Source organism: Pecten maximus, chromosome 6, assembly GCF_902652985.1.
Source record: "Pecten maximus chromosome 6, xPecMax1.1, whole genome shotgun sequence".
In the NCBI taxonomy this organism is placed as follows: domain Eukaryota; kingdom Metazoa; phylum Mollusca; class Bivalvia; order Pectinida; family Pectinidae; genus Pecten; species Pecten maximus.
In genome coordinates, this window is record NC_047020.1 from 9469545 (window position 1) to 9489065 (window position 19521).

General features: G+C 36.3%; 1 protein-coding gene across 1 annotated transcript; it reads left to right on the forward strand.

The window, feature by feature from the left end:
• The first annotated feature begins 12605 nt into the window (after positions 1-12605).
• Positions 12606-16106, forward strand: LOC117329870 (C-type mannose receptor 2-like). The gene is made up of 3 exons (XM_033888066.1): positions 12606-12704; positions 14850-14963; positions 15667-16106. The coding sequence occupies exons 1-3, from the start codon at positions 12620-12622 to the stop codon at positions 16080-16082; spliced, it is 615 nt and encodes a 204-aa protein (XP_033743957.1). The 5' UTR covers positions 12606-12619; the 3' UTR covers positions 16083-16106.
• The last annotated feature ends 3415 nt before the right edge of the window (positions 16107-19521 follow it).

The window sequence follows — 19521 nt, forward strand, 5'->3', positions numbered from 1 at the left end:
CAATGTTGCATTGGTCGTTGTCTGTGTGGCCTTCACGTCCGCAGTGTTCGCAGACAGTGTTCCGTCCACACTGTCCTCGTGATATCCGTACTTTTGACAGTTACGGCATCGCAGAGGGTTGGGGAAGTAGGCGGAGACACCGTACCTCTGGTAACCTATTGTTACCGTCTGAGGTAGCTGCGGCACTCCGAACGTGAGAATGAATGTGTTTGTGTTGATTGTTTGGCCATTTCGTCTGGAACGGATCCGTCTAACCTCTGAGACACGGATGTTGTCGACATGCTGGAAGTACTCCAGTACATTTGTATGTCGGCCTCGGAGTCGTTCTTCAATGTGGGGCACCTTATTACTCCCTTCGAAGAATTCAGTGAAGCGTGGGGCTTCACCTCGACATTGAGACTGGCAAAACTGGAAATACCCATGAGGTTCACTGCCTGTTGACAGCGGCAAACCTCAATGAGAAAAACACCCGATCTCAATGGCTTGACGGATTTTACCTCGCCCGTTATTCCCTGAATTCCCTTCCTCAACAGGATGGATGATAACTCTCGAGTTTTCTTACCTTTACATATATCTCTGGAGGACATGGTTAGGAAATGAAGGAACAACGGAGAGGCTCCAGTTCCAGATGTAGTTTTGGTTGCAGTTTGGGTTTGATTTGGTATTGTTTTTGCTTGTGGGGTTGGATTTGGTATTGTTTTTTGTTTGTGGGGTTTGATTTGGTATTGTGTTTTGTTTGTTGTGTGTCTGTTGTGCTTGATGACTCGCCTTTGCGTTTTGTGTCATTTTTATCATTTGTATCCATATGTGTGTAGAATTTTTTTACTATTTTTGTCCCCACCCGCCACGGAGCCCAACTAGGGGACACTTTTGTTGGCACGGGTTTCCAGTGTCGAAAGTGTCAGGGTTACATCAAATAGTATACTCGAAAGAGAAAGCAGCAATTTGGTTCTCCCGCGATTGCCCCTAAGCCACTGTCGTCTGGAGACGTGACCAGCCGATTGAAAATACAGGGACCATATTGCCACCCGTCTAGTCCGAGTCTGAAGCCAAAGTCGTGTGTTGCAGACTGGCATGATTTATAATCAACATCCAAACTACTCAACCACCAGGACCTTCTTCCCCGGATTTACGGGACGCAAACCACGGCAAACGGTTTGGCTCAAAATTGAGCTACTGGATTAGATTACTTTTATTCTGGTTCCTCGACTTTGACATCTCTGGCATAGTTTGACCTGACAAGATCTTATAAAGCTCTGGCCAGCAACGCCCAAAGTTTTATTGAAACACTCAAGCTTCCTGACCACGGCAAGGTCGTAATCCTCCCGGAAGATATAAAGGATAGTTATATTATGATCAGTAATTAGTGCCAAATTAATATTTTAAAACATAATAAATTTTGATAAATAGTTTATTATTTTCAAATAAATTAGTTTATTTTATTTGTGCCTCTGGTTCCGGTCGGGAAACAACAGCATTTCGTTTTTCGTTTTCATCTGGGATTCCAGTCCGATGCCTGCTCAACGACTGTTGTTGATTTGCTCATTGTTTGGCCAATCCACTCCATTTTCTCTTCTAGATGTCTTCTACGACCTCTTTTTTACTTAGTCCTATTGAAAAAGGTTGTCATAAGAAACCTGCAGCCACCTTAAGTTAGGAATATCGCGGAGGAATCTGTTGACAAATGTCTGAAGTTTGTTGATTTCTGTTTATGGCTGGCCTTCATCTTGTCCAGAGTAGATAATGTTTTCTCCTCTCAACAGTCTTGTACGACCTGTTCGATTCCATCGCATAACGTTGTGATGTTTCAGGTCCCCTCCTGGTCGGCCAAGGTTGACATAAGAGCCGTCGGCGCACTTGCTTCCCGGAGGCTTTCACAAGCTCGCGTTATGGGATCTACCTAAGAGGACTATTCCTCAACCATGCCGTTTTCGGTTCTTGTTGTTACTGTCTCTGTATTATAAAAGGATGGGTTGTTAGCCTATTCCCCAACCCCTAACCTGGAGGACCAGTGAGTACCCTTCTAATAGTCTGGTCTCTACAAGCAATCAAGCGAAACCATAATTCCAGTTCCAAATCGATAAAACGAGGGTGAAATACAAAACAAGATAAATATTTCCATGGGACCCTTCAAAACATACATGGAAACAAAAAATTGTTATGGAAGGTTAACATTTTCTGCTTTATCGTCGACATCCGCCTCACGGCGTTTTAAATATTAACAGCTTGTACTCAACCTCAGATAGGGAAAATGAACCACTAGGCACAAAAACTAGCATCGAACATGAACATCCTATCACACAAAAAAAATACTTTCCGATAAGATCAGAATGTTGATAGAACAACTGACTTCCCTAACTTGCCGCACAACAAAGCCTGTGATGTACCTGTGTTTTACATGTGATATACCTGTGTCGTACCTGTGTTGTAACTGTGCTGTACATGTGAAGTACCTGTGTATTATACCTGTGTTGTACATATTTTCCCAGCGATCGACATCTACCAAAAGAGTCATGGTATTATGAGCAAATCATAGAATATCGAATCAGATGAATAATAAAACTTTACTTACTAGAAATGGTAGACAAATAATAATATATAATACATAGTCAGTCCATCATATAGCTCAATTCTAAGCTGTGGCTGTTGATTTAATATGAGAAAAGATCACAGTAAATGACATGGAACAATCTGCCGTGTCATTAATGATCATCATTATCTCTAAAGGTGAAATGAAGGACAGCGCAAGGACTTTAGTACCTTTTCTAATAATCCCTTTAGTGAGTTACATCAGATGAAAAAAATCACAAGTCGGCCAAGCGAGATCATATTTTCAATGTATGTTATTCTGTTGTTCGATTCATATTAATCTTTGAACATGAACGTAACCACGTATTTCTTCTTAAAATAGGCGTTGGCTGCTTATGAAAGCACATACATGTGAATTAGTCTCCCTCGGAAAGGTTTCCCAAAGGCTTAACCTAAGTTCGGAATGGAATATGGTAACGGAAAGAGAGGAGAACATAAATAATGTTTGAATGAAGAGAATTATTCAGTTGATGTTCAGGATCAAACAAATGCTCTGCAATATTCATTTTCCATTAATGCACTCTTCTGGAGCCAGGCGCCTGTGTAATGCGTTTTGTTTTTTCTGTATAGAAAAGCAAACCGAAAGCAGTATGGAATATATTTTTTAACGGTGAAAGATCCAAGTAAAGAAAATGTTACTGAGCAATATCTGATAGGAGAGTTAATGGATATATATAATTCGCGAATGCATTCATAATTTTTTAGATTATAGCTAAATCAATATCTCCTAATAGTATCATTTGTATGCCGTCTCAATCCTGATACCGTATACAATCACGTCACGCATATCACACATCCACGATGCACATGGAAGACACTAATAACATATTAATGATTTCATTGTTAAAAGCTGTTTCCAGTTCTGTGCAGATATAATTTACGTCTCATGTTTAGCGTCTGAGCTTAATAGAAGCAATGTGGGAGTAAGCATTGTAGTCACTAGGTTAGAAGGAAAGGCGTGTGAGTGAAATATACGTTATCGTGTAGTTTACTTATATTACATTACACTTGTTCTGTTGATCAAAATATATTGAATTTTATATCTTTGAATCTATGTTCATTTGCCTTACGCCATTTCACCAAATTGTAAGACCCCAATAGGCCCAAAACCAACAAACCTGGGTAACGTTTCTTAGATAGAAGCCGCTCCTTTTAGTGTAAACCGGGTCACTCAGTTATCTGCACCTTAACATTATTTTTGCCAAGGGCACAACTAATCGGCTGTTAAATGACGTTGATCTCATTATTTCGTCAATCAACCACCCATCATGTAAACCCGATCATGAAAAGAATACCGACATAATAACCAAACCATTATTCAAACTCTAAATCAATAAGACGAGGGCATATCATTAAGACGCTTGGAAGTTCCTGAAGAAGTACAACGCTAATGAGACTAGGATTTCCAGTGGAGTATGTGTCGTCTGCTTCGTCGACGACAACCTTCATACAACTTTAAGTGTAATCCGGCTTAAGACACAATCACAAATGAGAGAACGGGTGGTGACAATGACACCATTGGGCATATCAGCAATCATCAAGAACGTTTTCACATCTCATAAGGAAACAAATATTTCAAAAAGAGATCACGAAGTCGACTATAAAGTATTCCCATGGTCTTGATTAACCTGCACCTTTCGAAACCTTGTATTATATTTTTTTCCGTCAGTAGTTACATTTTCCAAGGAAATCGTGATAACAGGACAAAGCTATTGAATATCGAATCAACTGAGACATGTATACAGCGTATGTATGGGATGAAGGGATGTTGCTACATGTATCTAGAAATATAAATTCAACAATTCGGAGATTAGAATCATCAAGCTAATCTATGTAAGTGAAGAACGAGGTAATCAAATGGTGTTGAAGAGTCTGTAATGTCCTCGATTTGAGGTTCTAAGAGGTATATTCAATTGAAATGGTCAATACAGTTTTTTGTTTTAGGATAACATATCGATAATCTACGTATATGTGAAATTGAAGGACTTTGCAAGGTCTGTGGCAACTGTTTTGTTAAGCTCTTCAGTATATTCAGCTTTGTATGAAAAAACAGTTAATTTACATGGGCATGCCGAAATTCTGTTAAAAGTACTCACCTCAAAACCAACTCAATTTGAACGCATCATAAACTACAGCTCATTCACCTGAAACAGAGTGGTTAAAACGATTTAACTAGAAATTAAGTGGTTGGCAACTCTAGTTGCGACTCGTTAGCACAGCAAATGCCAAACTTTCGTTGTTTGATCGAATTCGTGTACAAGATAGTGAAAAGCTACATTTGAAAAAGGAGAAGAACTAGAGTTAGTTTTAATGCAATTTAGTCCAGATTACATATGTGCATATATATACCCTGTATCATCAGGGATCCCTAAATTAGTACCTATTACTCCTCTATCATACGGGATCCCTAATCTAGTACCAATTACTCCTCTATCATAAGGGTTCCCTAATATAGTACATATTACTCCTGTATCATACGGGTCCCTAATCTAGTACATGTTCCTCATGTATCATAAGGGTTCCCTAAATTAGTACCTATTACCCCTGTATCATAAGGGTCCCTAATCTAGTACCTATTTCTCCTGTATCATAAGGGTTCCCTAAATTAGTACCCATTACTCCTGTGTCATAAGGGTTCTCAAATCCAGTACATTTGTACATATTACTCCTGTATCATACGGGTCCCTAATCTAGTACCTATTACTTCTGTATCATAAGGGTTCCCTAATCTAGTACCTATTACTCCTGTATCATAAGGGTTCCCTAATCTAGTACATGTTACCCTGTATCATAAGGGTTCCCTAATCTAGGACCTATTACTTCTGTATCATAACGGTTCCCTAAATTAGTACTATTACTCATGTATCATAAGGGTTCCCTAAATTAGTACTATTACTTCTGTATCATACTGGTTCCCTAAATTAGTACTATTACTCATGTATCATAAGGGTTCCCTAAATTAGTACTATTACTTCTATATCATACTGGTTCCCTAAATTAGTACTATCACTCACGTATCATAAGCGTTCCCTAATCGGGCACCTATTACTTCTGTATCATAAGGGTTCCCTAAATAACTACCTATTACTCATGTATCATAAAGGTTTGGTTTGGTTTGGTTTATTTTGTTTAACGTCCTATTAACAGCTAAGGCCATTTAAGGACGGTCTCCCGTGCGTGCGACATGCATGCGTGTGGTGAGTGCGTATGTGTGTTTTGGGAGGCTGCGGTATGTTCGTGTTAAGTCTCCTTGTGATTTTTACAAACTACTTATTAAACAAGAAAACATTGTTTTAGCTCAAAATAAGTGGGGAAATATATTTGATTTTAATAATGATGCATGGAAAAAGATATACTCTCTCCCATTTAGAATAACAAAAAAAAAACAAAACTACAATGGCTACAGTTTAGAATAAATCATCACATATTAACCACTAATGCTTTTATTTACAAGATTGGCCTAACAAATAATCCTAACTGTACATTCTGTAATGGTGAAAGGGAGACAATCACCCATATTTTATGGGAATGTAATGAAGTTCAACAATTTTTGTTCACTTTTGAATCACTTTTAGAAATCATTACTATTCCTTTTGCAATTAATAAACCAGCTATAATTTTTGGATTATTTGAACATAAAGGCATTTATAATAAAGTTGATAATGAAATTATTTTAATTTTTAAACAATATCTGTACCAAACCAGGTGCGCTCATAAATCATTAAATGTTATGGCATTGGTAAATTTGATAAAAGATTATTACAAAGTCCAAAAGTATATTGCTCAGGGAAAAGGTGAACAGTGCCTCAATGTTTTAAATAATGAATGGAAAAAATGGTTAAAACTTGTTGAACTTGCCTGATCAAAAACGTTAAATTTAATATTTTTTATATATAAACCGAAAGTTTTGTTTATCTTCTCTCTATCTTTTCCATCACCATCAACCCCCCCCCCCCCCCCCCCACCCCCACCCCCCTCTTTTCTGTCTCTTTGTTTACTATAGCTCTTTTATATGTGTTATATTTTTGTTCTGCTGTTTCTTTGTGTTTTGTCTGATTCTGTATGTCTTCATGTTGTATGCGAGTGTTAATGTAAGGTGGGTTGTATCTAACATAAGTATTAGTGTGATCAGTTAAACTGTTCAAATGAGAAAATGAAGAAAATTTGTGAGCGAGTAATTATATAAATGTACTTGTGAAATGTAACCTGTTTGATGTTTATCATGCGAAATGTTTAAAAAATAAAAGAAATATAAAAAAAAAAGTCTCCTTGTGATAGGCCGGATCATAAGGGCTCCCTAATCTAGTACCCATTACTCCTGTATCATAAGGGTTCCCTAATCTAGTACATATTACTCCTGTATCATACGGGTCCCTAATCTAGTACATATTCCTCAAGTATCATAAGGGTTCCCTAAATTAGTACCTATTACCCCTGTATCATAAGGGTTCCCTAAATTAGTACCTATTACCCCTGTATCATAAGGGTTCCTTAATCTAGTACATATTACCCCTGTATCATAAGGGGTCCCTAATCTAGTACATATTCCTCAAGTATCATAAGGGTTCCCTAAATTAGTACCTATTACTTCTGTATCATACGGGTTCCCTAATCTAGTACCTATAACTTCTGTATCATAAGGGTTCCCTAATCTATTACCTATAACTTCTGTATCATAAGGGTTCCCTAATCTAGTACCTATTACTTCTGTATCATAAGGGTTCCCTAATCTAGTACCTATTACTCCTGTATCATAAGGGTTCCCTAATCTAGTACATATTACTTCTGTATCATAAGGGTTCCTTAATCTAGTACATATTACTCCTGTGTCATAAGGGTTCCCAAATCCAGTACCTATTACTCCTGTATCATACGGGTCCCTAATCTAGTACCTATAACTTCTGTATCATAAGGGTTCCCTAATCTAGGACCTATTACTTCTGTATCATACTGGTTCCCTAAATTAGTACTATTACTCATGTATCATAAGGGTTCCCTAAATTAGTACTATTACTTCTGTATCATACTGGTTCCCTAAATTAGTACTATTACTCATGTATCATAAGGGTTCCCTAAATTAGTACTATTACTTCTATATCATACTGGTTCCCTAAATTAGTACTATCACTCACGTATCATAAGGGTTCCCTAATCGGGCACCTATTACTTCTGTATCATAAGGGTTCCCTAAATAACTACCTATTACCCATGTATCATAAAGGTTTGGTTTGGTTTGGTTTATTTTGTTTAACGTCCTATTAACAGCGAAGGCCATTTAAGGACGGTATCCCGTGCGTGCGACATGCATGCGTGTGGTGAGTGCATAAGTGTGTTTTGGGAGGCTGCGGTATGTTCGTGTTAAGTCTCCTTGTGATAGGCCGGATCATAAGGGCTCTCATAAGGGTTCCCTAATCTAGTACATAGCACTTCTGTATCATAAGGGTTCCCTAATCTAGGACCTATTACTTCTGTATCATAAGGGTTCCCTAATCTAGTACCTATTACTCCTGTATCATAAGGGCTCCCTAATCTAGTACCTATTACTTCTGTATCATAAGGGTTCCCTAATCTAGGACCTATTACCCCTGTATCATAAGGGTTCCCTAATCGAGTACCTATTACTCCTGTATCATAAGGGTTCCCTAATCTAGTACATATTACTCCTGTATCATAAGGGTTCCCTAATCCGGCACCTATTACTCCTGTATCACAAGGGTTCCCTAATCTAGTACCTATTACTTCTGTATCATAAGGGTTCCCTAATCTAGGACCTATTACTCCTGTATCATAAGGGTTCCTTAATCTAGTACCTATTACTCACGTATCATAAGGGTTCCCTAATCTAGTACATATTACTACTATATCATAAGGGTTCCCTAATCTAGTACATATCACTTCTGTATCATAAGGGTTCCCTAATCTAGTACCTATTACTCCTGTATCATAAGGGTTCCCTAATCTAGTACATATTACTCCTGTATCATAAGGATTCCCTAATGTAGTACCTATTACTCCTGTATCATAAGGGTTCCCTAATCTAGTTCCTATTACTCCTGTATCATAAGGGTTTCATCATTAGGAACCAACTTCCCTTGCGTCATAAAGGTTCCCTAACCCTTATTTTTATTTGTTTATTATTTTTTGCTTTTTGGGGTTTGTTTTTGTCTTGTTTTTTATTGTTGTTGTTTTTGTTTTTGTTTTGCTTTGTTTTTAAGTTAAAAAAAAACACGATGAAAAGATTTTTCATTATTTTTGAGTTTTGATATTTCCATATTGAATATAAACATTGTTTCAATCAATCCCATAGGACTTTCTATCCACCATCACAGGCATGGCAGATATTGGGAGTGGTAAAGACAGCCTGACCAGGAAAGCAGTACTGTCGATGTGGATATTGCTTGGTATCAGCAGACCTAGCTGTGAGTAATCAACATCAGTCAGAGTTAGTTTATTTATTATAAATGACCTTGTTGTTAAGAGTTCAAACATATCAATGTTTTTCATCCGCTTGACGTTTTGTATGACGTTTGTTTTAATGGACTGCAATGGAAAGGTATATGTTTATATTTGAGACAGTTTTCACACAAGGTCGTAAGTGCCATTTTTACCAAAATAACATGATGTTTTAAACTTTATTTCCAAACGTACTGACACAAATCATCTAGCTTTGTACGTGCAATCTCTGTCATATTAGATTTACATTTATATTAAGGAATAAATTCTTTCTCAAAATTTACATGACACAAAAAGTACTGCATGCTTGCTTCGCGTATGGTTGAAATCTAATCGAAGTGTTTCAATGTAGAATCCGAAACATAACACAACCACATAACCGATATCAGATTTACGTTTCCGGCAGTTTCAAAACCCCTCTTTTGTTTATGTTAATACAATCAGTCTAGCTCTGGAATGTACAAAAGACAAAAAAGATACATTGTTTTCGTAACTTTCAATATAAATAGTAGATTATGTATATTGCAAGATAAATTGATTAGGCTGCGTCCTACAGCTGTTTCCTCCTCCTAGAACTCGTCAGTGATGATAAAGTGTTGATATTGAGTAGCTGGCGAAGGGAACTCAATAAGGTTGAAGAATTATCCAAAAAATGATGGGGAAGGATAACCCCTATGTAATAAATAATGTTAATTTGCTGGTATGAGCCGGATGTAGTTAATAGTTGTATACTGGAGACCATGCGTATAATGCATGTTTAATTTATGCATGTAACATGAACTGTTAATCGTAGTTTAGTTATAAGAAAATCGGTAAAATGCCGTGTTTACACCAGTAATATATATTATACTGTGATATAGACATGTATGTCCAATAATACTGTCCATGCTTTCAATACTTTCCATTTACTACCTTATTTAGGTTCCGAATTGGATTGTTCCCACAAACACAACTGGCTGTCTAATAATGTTACGAGCAGCATGATTTGTGTCGAGTACAGTCTACCGTCCACCTTCCGAGAATCACTTGAAATCTGCTCAAACATGACATCACACCTGGTTACTCATACTAGGTATGTATGGTTTTTAGAGAGAAACGCTTGTATGTTTGTGTGTGTGTATGTTTGTGTGTTTGTTTGTTCATTTTTTACAACTAGATAGTCTGATTATTCCTACAGAAGCGTATACATGCATAATGCTGATATGCATTTTCCGTTGGCGTTAACGTTGTGCACGTAATTCAAGCACGTGTAGTGGAACTTAAATGAACAGAATTGCCCTTCTGTCTTATTAGCGACACAGTTCCACATGTTAGTGACAGTCGGATACCAGTAATTCACGCATTGTAATTTGTAAAGCATATTGGTTAACCAAGTAATACGCTACCTAACAGGCAAGACTATGCCAGGGTACCAAATGTTGTATTTATCAAGTTTTACCAAACATATATGCCGTCACATAATATATAATAATTATTATTATTATACCTCAGACTTGTATCACAGCTTCTGATTAGTGAAAACCATGTCACGTGATTAAAAACATTCGTTATGTCAACCACAACTTTCCAAATAATTCATTATTGACTTGCTGTCGCTTTCGAAACATCATGTCACCCTCTGAATATCGTAATGTCACCCTCTCGTGAGCCCTCCAAAATCGTTATGTCACCCTCTCGTGAGCCCCAACTCGGAACTCTCTTCCGTAACGTCTTCAAAAGTAGTCGAATTAGAGAAGTTCCGAGTATTCTGCTTGACAACAACAATGGCTGCCGGCGGACGCTATCGTCTGCCAACAGAGGAGGAATTGGCGAAATTATTGCAAGAAAAGAATTCTAAAAACACCAAAAGGGTCATCAATGTGGCCGTGGATTCCTTTAGACATTTCCTATCTGCAACAGGTAGGCCTAGACCAAGGATTGTGAAAACTTCGACGTCCATACATTGAAAGTTCAACTGGGAGAATTTTATGCCGGGTCCAGAAAGACGATGGAGTACCTCTTAAAAACTTTTCTTAAAAACTGTTGATAGTAATAAATAAACTTATGGATACCAAAATTAATTCACTTATGTTTTTTTCGGTATAATAAAACAATTACTGCCCTTGTTCCGAGTTGACATGAATATTTGCCCACCCTTGAGGTGTCATGTCACCTCTCGGGTGGTCAAATATTCATGTCAACCCGGAACAAGGGCAATAATTGTATACTGTTACACTGTGAACAGTTTTGGTTAATTTCATATATATTATACAATTATTGCCCTTGTTCCGGGTTGACATGAATATTTGACCACCCGAGAGGTGTCATGTCACCCTCGGGCTACGCCCTCGGGTGACATGACACCTCTCGGGTGGTCAAATATTCATGTCAACCCGGAACAAGGGCAGTAATTGTTTTATTATACCGAAAAAAACATAAGTGAATTAATTTTGGTATCAATAAGTTTATTTATTACTATCAACAGTTTTTAAGAAAAGTGTTTAAGAGGTACCCCATCGTCTTTCTGGACCCGGCATAAAATTCTCCCAGTCGAACTTTCAATGTATGGACGTCGAAGTTTTCACAATCCTTGGTCTAGGCCTACCTGTTGCAGATAGAAAATGTCTAAAGGAATCCACGGCCCCATTGATGACCCTTTTGGTGTTTTTAGAATCCTTTTCTTGCAATAATTTCGCCAATTCCTCCTCTGTTGGCAGACGATAGCGTCTGCCGGCAGCCATTGTTGTTGTCAAGCAGAATACTCGGAACTCCTCTGATTCGACTTCTTTTGAAGACGTTACGGAAGAGAGTTCCGAGTTGGGGCTCACGAGAGGGTGACATAACGATTTTGGAGGGCTCACGAGAGGGTGACATTATGATATTCAGAGGGTGACATGATGTTTCGAAAGCGACAGCAAGTCAATAATGAATTATTTGGAAAGTTGTGGTTGACATAACGAATGTTTTTAATCACGTGACATGGTTTTCACTAATCAGAAGCTGCGATACAAGTCTGAGGTATAATAATTCTTATTATCTATATCAAATCGACGACACCCGTCATATAATCTTTATCAAATCGACGACATCCGTCGTATAATCTATATCAAATCGACGACACCCATCGTACAAATCTATATCAAATCGACACCTGTCGTACCAATCCGGGTTAAAACAATCTCAAGTGAGAGTTAGGGTGGTGACAAATGAACTAACTAGGCAAATCAACAAGCGTCACTACCATTGCCGTCATATTGCATGAGGAGATCATTCCCAACCAGATCTTATGTCTACTATGAATCTTTTACAGTCAATGCTACATTCTAGCGCATTCCGTGTTTTTATTTTTTGTAGAATATAAGTTGTTATTACATTGAGGAAGTAGCGCTGTAACCGTTGGTATGCTGTAGGTTCAATCCTACGTTTCGAGGATATGTAGAGTCATCAATTTAAAGTCACATGTAATTCATGTAAGGACAGTCACAACATACCCATTGTCGAGTACAAAGTGTTATGTTTGGTACAGCCTTTTTTTTTTTTTTTTTAATTATTTGATGTTTCCATTAAAGATGCTGTATCGCCAAAACTCGTCTACTACATGGGAGCCAATGATATAGCAAAGGAGGGAGGATGGCAATGGCAGGAGAGCGGAGAATCCCTCACGTACAGCAACTGGAATACGGGTATACCTTGGATTATAACAAATCATTTAATGACATAACTTCTCAAAAGTTCTAAATAGTACTGATCCTAACATGATATTAAACATGTGATACATTTATCATAATATGATTATAAATCCATTACATTTGTTATATTTTAAAGAAAAAATGGCACAATAACACACTGATGATATGTTAATAACTAACAACGTGGTAAAATATATCATTGGTTTAAAGAATAGTATAAAATAGATTATGCAGATAGTAGCACATTTGTAATATAATGTACATTTATCACAAACTAAATGATGTAACTTCGTATTAGTATTACAACTATTACCAACTATATAAGTTTATCACACTGTTATTATAGGAAATATAAAGTAAATGATATAACAGTGATATATTACAAGCTGAATTACATTTTATAATCTATATACTACAATATACCAGCTACTGAATACATGAGAAATACATTATTTCCTCTGATAAAAATGAGAACAACTTGAGAGTGAATTGAGAACAACATGGGAAAAACTAGCGAAGAACTTCTGGTGGGAAACTACACGTGTTATGACGTTTCTGTCGAATTAAAGACGAATTTGTGTGATTTCCAGTGACAATGACTAGATTACAGTTTGTGAAATCTATCTGACGTATAGATAAATCAAGTTCTAGAGTGAATATGCCATTTTCTTTTGTACATTACTAAATGGTTTGGGTTTGTTGATCGGCGTCATTTCCATCTTAACAGCTATGAGCCGTAAAACACACTCGGAGTCCAATATTTTTTTTACAAATTATTTTATTATTCCGGTAATCAAATATCTTTTATAAACTAGATAGTATCCCGCCAGTCAAGCATATATTACAAACTTGATTATATGTAATCCCGCCAGTCAAAAATATATTACAAACTGGATGTAATACATGTACATGTATATAACGCTACTATTTCATCAATAACAAAGAAGTTTTTGTAGTTTCAATTTAGTCATACGTCTATTAGAAACAAGATTGTAAAAATATCAAACTTCTTTGCATGAGGCATATTATTAAAAATGAGGTGATAATATTGTCAGTCTAGTAATAATATAGCACTGGCAGTTCCTTCAAACTACCAATACGCATTACACAAATTAGTACCAGAGAATTTGCACACTGCGCACAATGAGCTCTTTATCATTTAATAATTGATAGTTGATATCCCTGGTATATCTTATACTTAATATCATTTCGTCAATCCTGAAAAGGAAATCTTGATATTTAAGTTACAATGTTTCTATAATATATTTGTATCTGGCAAGTTGTAGTCATCAACTTATGTAGATAAGTCTCGTAAGGAACAAATCTGTCCAGTGTGTTCAAAATATTTATGAAAGCGTCATGTGCATTTCTTTATGTAGAAGTATTGGAACTTACTATGCTTTCTTATTTTAATAAATCAATAAAACTGGGTGGTCACGTGGCACACTTGCCTTTCAAAATGGCGGCCGCGATTCGATTTCCCGATCGGAGGAAATAAGGTATGGGGGTCATCTGCCCGACCGCGTAAGTTTCCCCGAGTTCTAAGGTTCGTTCTAACAGTAAGACTCCACGCGCTCCAATCCGTGCTAACAAGCGTGATTAATATAAGTTGATATAATTTAGTTTGCAATTGTTGTACAAAATTAATGTTTACGTTTCAATAAAACAATACTGGTAGAAGATTACTCAAATAATCAATCTGTACATTTACAGATTAATACAATAGGGACAGCCTCCATATCTTCCTCAAAGAAAGCATTTCGAATGGAAAATTTTCAATGGCTACTGAAAGTTGTTTGACATGTTCAGCTGGAATGTTACATATACTAGAAGTACATGTATATATTATGAGAAATAATATATTGTGAACGTGATTTTCACGGTAAAAAGTATGTTTTTCCTCGTGTGTAGAGTCAGTCAGTGTTAATACAAAGAGATATATTAATTTTAAAGTACGAGATGTTTAGTAGAGCTACCTCCCTTTAACAGAATAAGAAGAAATTTGCACTAGGTAGAGTAATGTCAATGTAAACTGTGAAAATGTCATCTTGCATTTTGATCAACACCCGTTAGTAGGTTGGTTTACAAATGTGTTTCAAAATACTGCACTTTTGTTCTTAGCAATATTATTTCGAGCAGGTGAACCTAATAACCATGGGCACGTTGAGGACTGTGGGACACTGGTAGGAGGCCAAGGTTTTTGGAACGATATGCCCTGTTCAACAAAACTGATGTTTATATGCGAGATGGAAGGTAATGAACCCGGAAAATATAATCAGTTTCATTAACTTTTCTTTTCCATCCATTAAACTTGACCATTGTATATCGTTGAACTTGAAATAAATCTAATGGACGATAGATGCAATAAGTTCAATTAAGGATTGAATAATGTTATGTTGAGGTGTATGGGGGTATAAACCCCAATAGGTCTTGAGACAAATTTATTATGAACTGCGATGGGGGTATAAACCTCAATAGGTCTTGAGACAAATTTTATGAACTGCGAAGCAGTTCATAATAAATTTGTCTCAAGACCTATTGGGGTTTATACCCCCATACACCTCAACATAACTTTATTCAATCCTTATATTTATATTTTTTTGATATTTTGTACAATATTTTGTCTTTGACAAATAGGGACTTGTGCAAGTCTACCACAGAACTTACCGAAATGTACGTCATCACTCTTCGTCTACATATGATTAATCCTTTTAGAATTTCTTTCGTGAACAAACTTAATAGCGAATTAAAACAAACATTAGTTTTAAAGGAATTTATTTCATATAAATATGCTCACTTTTGAAAAGGAATTAAAAAAAATATAGTCCAAGCTCGACGAATGAATTCCTACACCGGACTTGATATAGTTCATTGAAAAATGACTCGAGTTAACTGTGGTAGGTTCATTGAGTCTTAATTGAGTGGAAATATAAATATTAACTAATTCAATTTTTAGCGGCGCCGCCAACTGTATCGCCTACACAACCACCAACGAAGGTTACACCAGAATCAACACCTATGGCATCAACCATTGACAATGATAACCTGGCAGAAGACAAAAGCAGTTATAACATTTGCAGTTGCCGATGCAAACTGTTCGCGGGAAAACCTTTGAATATCACCTCAGATGATCTCAATGTGATGATGGCAAGAACACGACAGGAACTTACAGTCGACAAAAGGAGGACGTCTTTATTCAACCGGACAAAGTTGAGCATCGAGGATCGTCGTTTGTCATCTCAAGTCTTGGGATTCTTTGGAGCGAGTATCCTAACCCTGTTGTTTATTTGTATTGCTTTACCAGATTTACTAGCATGTCTGAGGTCCATTTACAGTAAACGTTTACACCACCAGCATTGTCAATACCTGTGAAATGTTGGCTATTTTTCAACTAAATTAACCACTACTTTATCATTTATTGTGTAAACATTTATCAATTTTTTGATAAATATTGTTGTACATTGCAATTACTGTTGAAATGTTTGATTTCCTTGCTCAGATTGTCTTCAATAAATAAAACATTCACATATTGTTATTGTATTGTACATGCGATTGAAAAAAAATATCCCAAATAATTCAAGATTTCGACTAGAACTTAGCTGTATTGACATTTCCATCCTGTAGAGACAATACCAGATATACGGGACTTAAACACTACAAAATAGATTTTTAAAAAGTCAGCATATTACTTCACATTATCTTATATATTTCCTAATCTGTGTTTACACTGAAGTACTAAATGCTAGTAATATCAACTCTATCATAGACCAGGTGCACATGGTATCAGAACATGTCACAAACCCGACACTTTATCCTCAGACGTACAATACATTTCAAATCTGAACTTAACTGGCTTCTGCAAGCTTTTTTTCTATCCATGTATACATCAGTTTTTTTTTTTTATTTTATTGATTTTTATTATTTTTTTAAACTTTTATAATAAAATAAACGACCTGTTTCAACCACAAAAGAAAAGCTATTCTGGGGATGAATGAACCTATTTTGTATGAACGTGTGTTCTTTTCACAATATAAGATTGGGTGTAAGGATATAAGTTAAAGTGAAATGTCGCTAATCGATAATGAAAACTTACAATTTCGGAAATGTGTGGAAATATTAAAGTTTAGCAACAATCATAACAAATCATCAGCAAGTATATTCTAACCAAAACATTGATAAGTCTATATACATTTTTGAAAATATCAACAAAACAAACTCGAACTATTTCGTATGAGTTATCATTTCCGGGACCTTGTGAAACGGCCTTCAAGTGTAAGCCAATCAAAACGCTTTAAACCATGTGATTGAAAATAGTTCCGATCAATGGTCACCGTTTAGTGTTTATAACACGTGTGGTATAAACCGAACGTATTTCGATATCTTGTTATGATACATCCATCTATAGTGGTCGAAAGGAAGGTCGTCATCCCTTCAGGTTATTTTGTATTTTATACGCATAACGTACGAAATTGAATGACTTCTTATTGTCATTATTTTTAATTAGGTAACATTCTTTTTATTCGTTCCATCCACGGCCATACGTACTTTCGGCAAAACAGTAATATGACATACTGAAAATGGCCATGTGGGGTATAGTATCCAATGTTTGGTATAGCCTAATGTCACGGGGCATGTTCTATAAAGAAAACTTCAGACGTCCTGCTGATTCGAGTCATTGTATTAGACCGGAGACATATACAACAATAAAACCCTTACAACACAAAAAGTCTGACTTAATCAAAACGGGCAAAAGTAGGCCGCGCTGCCGTGAACATCTATCGAATAAGTTATCAATAAATATTTTATAAAATAATTAGTTAAATTTAAATATTTAGATATTTTTACGACTATATTCTATTATATGAAATTATATAATAGTTACTTAATAGTTAAGACGTCTATATATCTGGTTAATAGCAGCAATGTAATGCATAGATGTCTACTATATTTTTGACATTACACTGCTGCACTCCGAGACTCAAATTTGGTCGCCTTCAAGTTGTCGACTATATATTGACAGTCCCCGACAGTTTGTTTCCCGTGGTGACATTTCGGCACTCGTAATTTTTTCGTTTGTACAATCCTAATACATTCTATATAACTTTGTACTCAGGGAGGTAGGTCAACTTGATTATCTACATGTACATTATATTTGTTTAGAGTTCTCCTGGCCTTATACACAATAAATTGATTATATGCATTTCTATTACATGGACGATAATGCATCATGGTGTGTGTAATCAAGTATTTATCCCATATCGTCCACTAGGTTATATACGCTGTATCCATATCTAATCATTTGGGACGAAACGTCTTTGCCACGTCTTTTGCTATCATCGAACAGGCTCTGTACATGTCACGCTACTAGCATCCGCATTTGGCCCTCGCAGCCGAAGGGTTCGTGGCTATTTTTTTTAACTACAAAATACTACCAAAATATTACTCTTACAGTATCTTAATGTATTTTCTAGTACTGTTTATATATAATGTCATGTTATTTGTATTCTTTTTGTCTTGACAAAGCAGATTGCCTAAAAAATGACAATTTCCATTGTCCACACTGTTGGAATTACTTCTTTGTCCCATAGAAACATTTCAAATGATTAGTATCCTGCTGACATACCTTTTCAATGATCCAGTGTTGTCTGGAATATTACACATTGAATTGTTGTTACTATGCAGTCTAAACAATCTAAACAGTGAAACTGGTTTTGCAAAATGTGACGCCTTAGATTGTCAATTACAACTTTTTGATATGCCTTCCTGGTCAACTTCAGGCATTTGATTTATTATTTAATAACCTGATGACGTCATAATGTGTTATGACATCATAATGGATAACAACTGCTGGAGATGTAACAATGTTGTATTTTAAGGTATGGTTTAATTAAAACGTTTAACAATTACTTATTTATTGAACTTTTTATTTTTTATATATATATTTTTTATTTTATTTTTTGCTGTAGTGAAATCGGACAATTTATGGAAAGGATAAACCCGATATAAGGTTTTTCCACAAGTATCAACATGTCCACTAAGTGGAAAATATCGCGTGTCAGGACTACGTATCTACTGCCGGTGAGCGCGAATTCTTTCTTATAATCTGTTTCCTGTTTTTCCGATATAATGCTCGTGACATGTAGCAAAGGTAATGCACTTCATTAAATTTTGCTTTTGCAAGCAAGATCAAAGTTTGGTTTGATAATTTTGCCGCTTTTCAGGATTAAACACTGTCCTTGTTCGTACGTACATGTTCAAAATCGTTTGTCTCCGCATGCCGACACCGTATATTGCCGCTGTTCTGTATTGTCCAATTTGGCAATGGTACGGATTTTCTTCAGGTTTTCGGATGATCGCTTGCTTTGGAGAATATCTGATTTCTCCACTAAATTACGCATCTTTTGGCCTCTATGTAGGAGTGGGATCGAGTCTTTCGCTACTTTTACCAAGTTGTTGTGACGTGGATTGTGTGTCAGAACAAATGGTATGATATTTTTTTCCTTTCGATGTGACTTTAGCCTTTCTTTATTCATCGACCGGTATAGCGTTGGCTCGTTCAATACCCTTCGTTATTAACATGGAAGGATAATGTTTTACCAAATAGGATTTCAGTTTATCGAGCCTCTGTTTACCGTTATCTTTGTCTATCGCACAGATTCGCCTGGTTAAACAGAATAGTATATTAGGTTTGGTGTGCATTGTGTGACCGGAACGGAATTCCAGATCTGCAGGTTTGTAGTAGATATCGGTTATAAATATTTGCCGGCTTTCTGTACTAAGACATCCAGAAATGCCGTGTCGCTGTATTCAA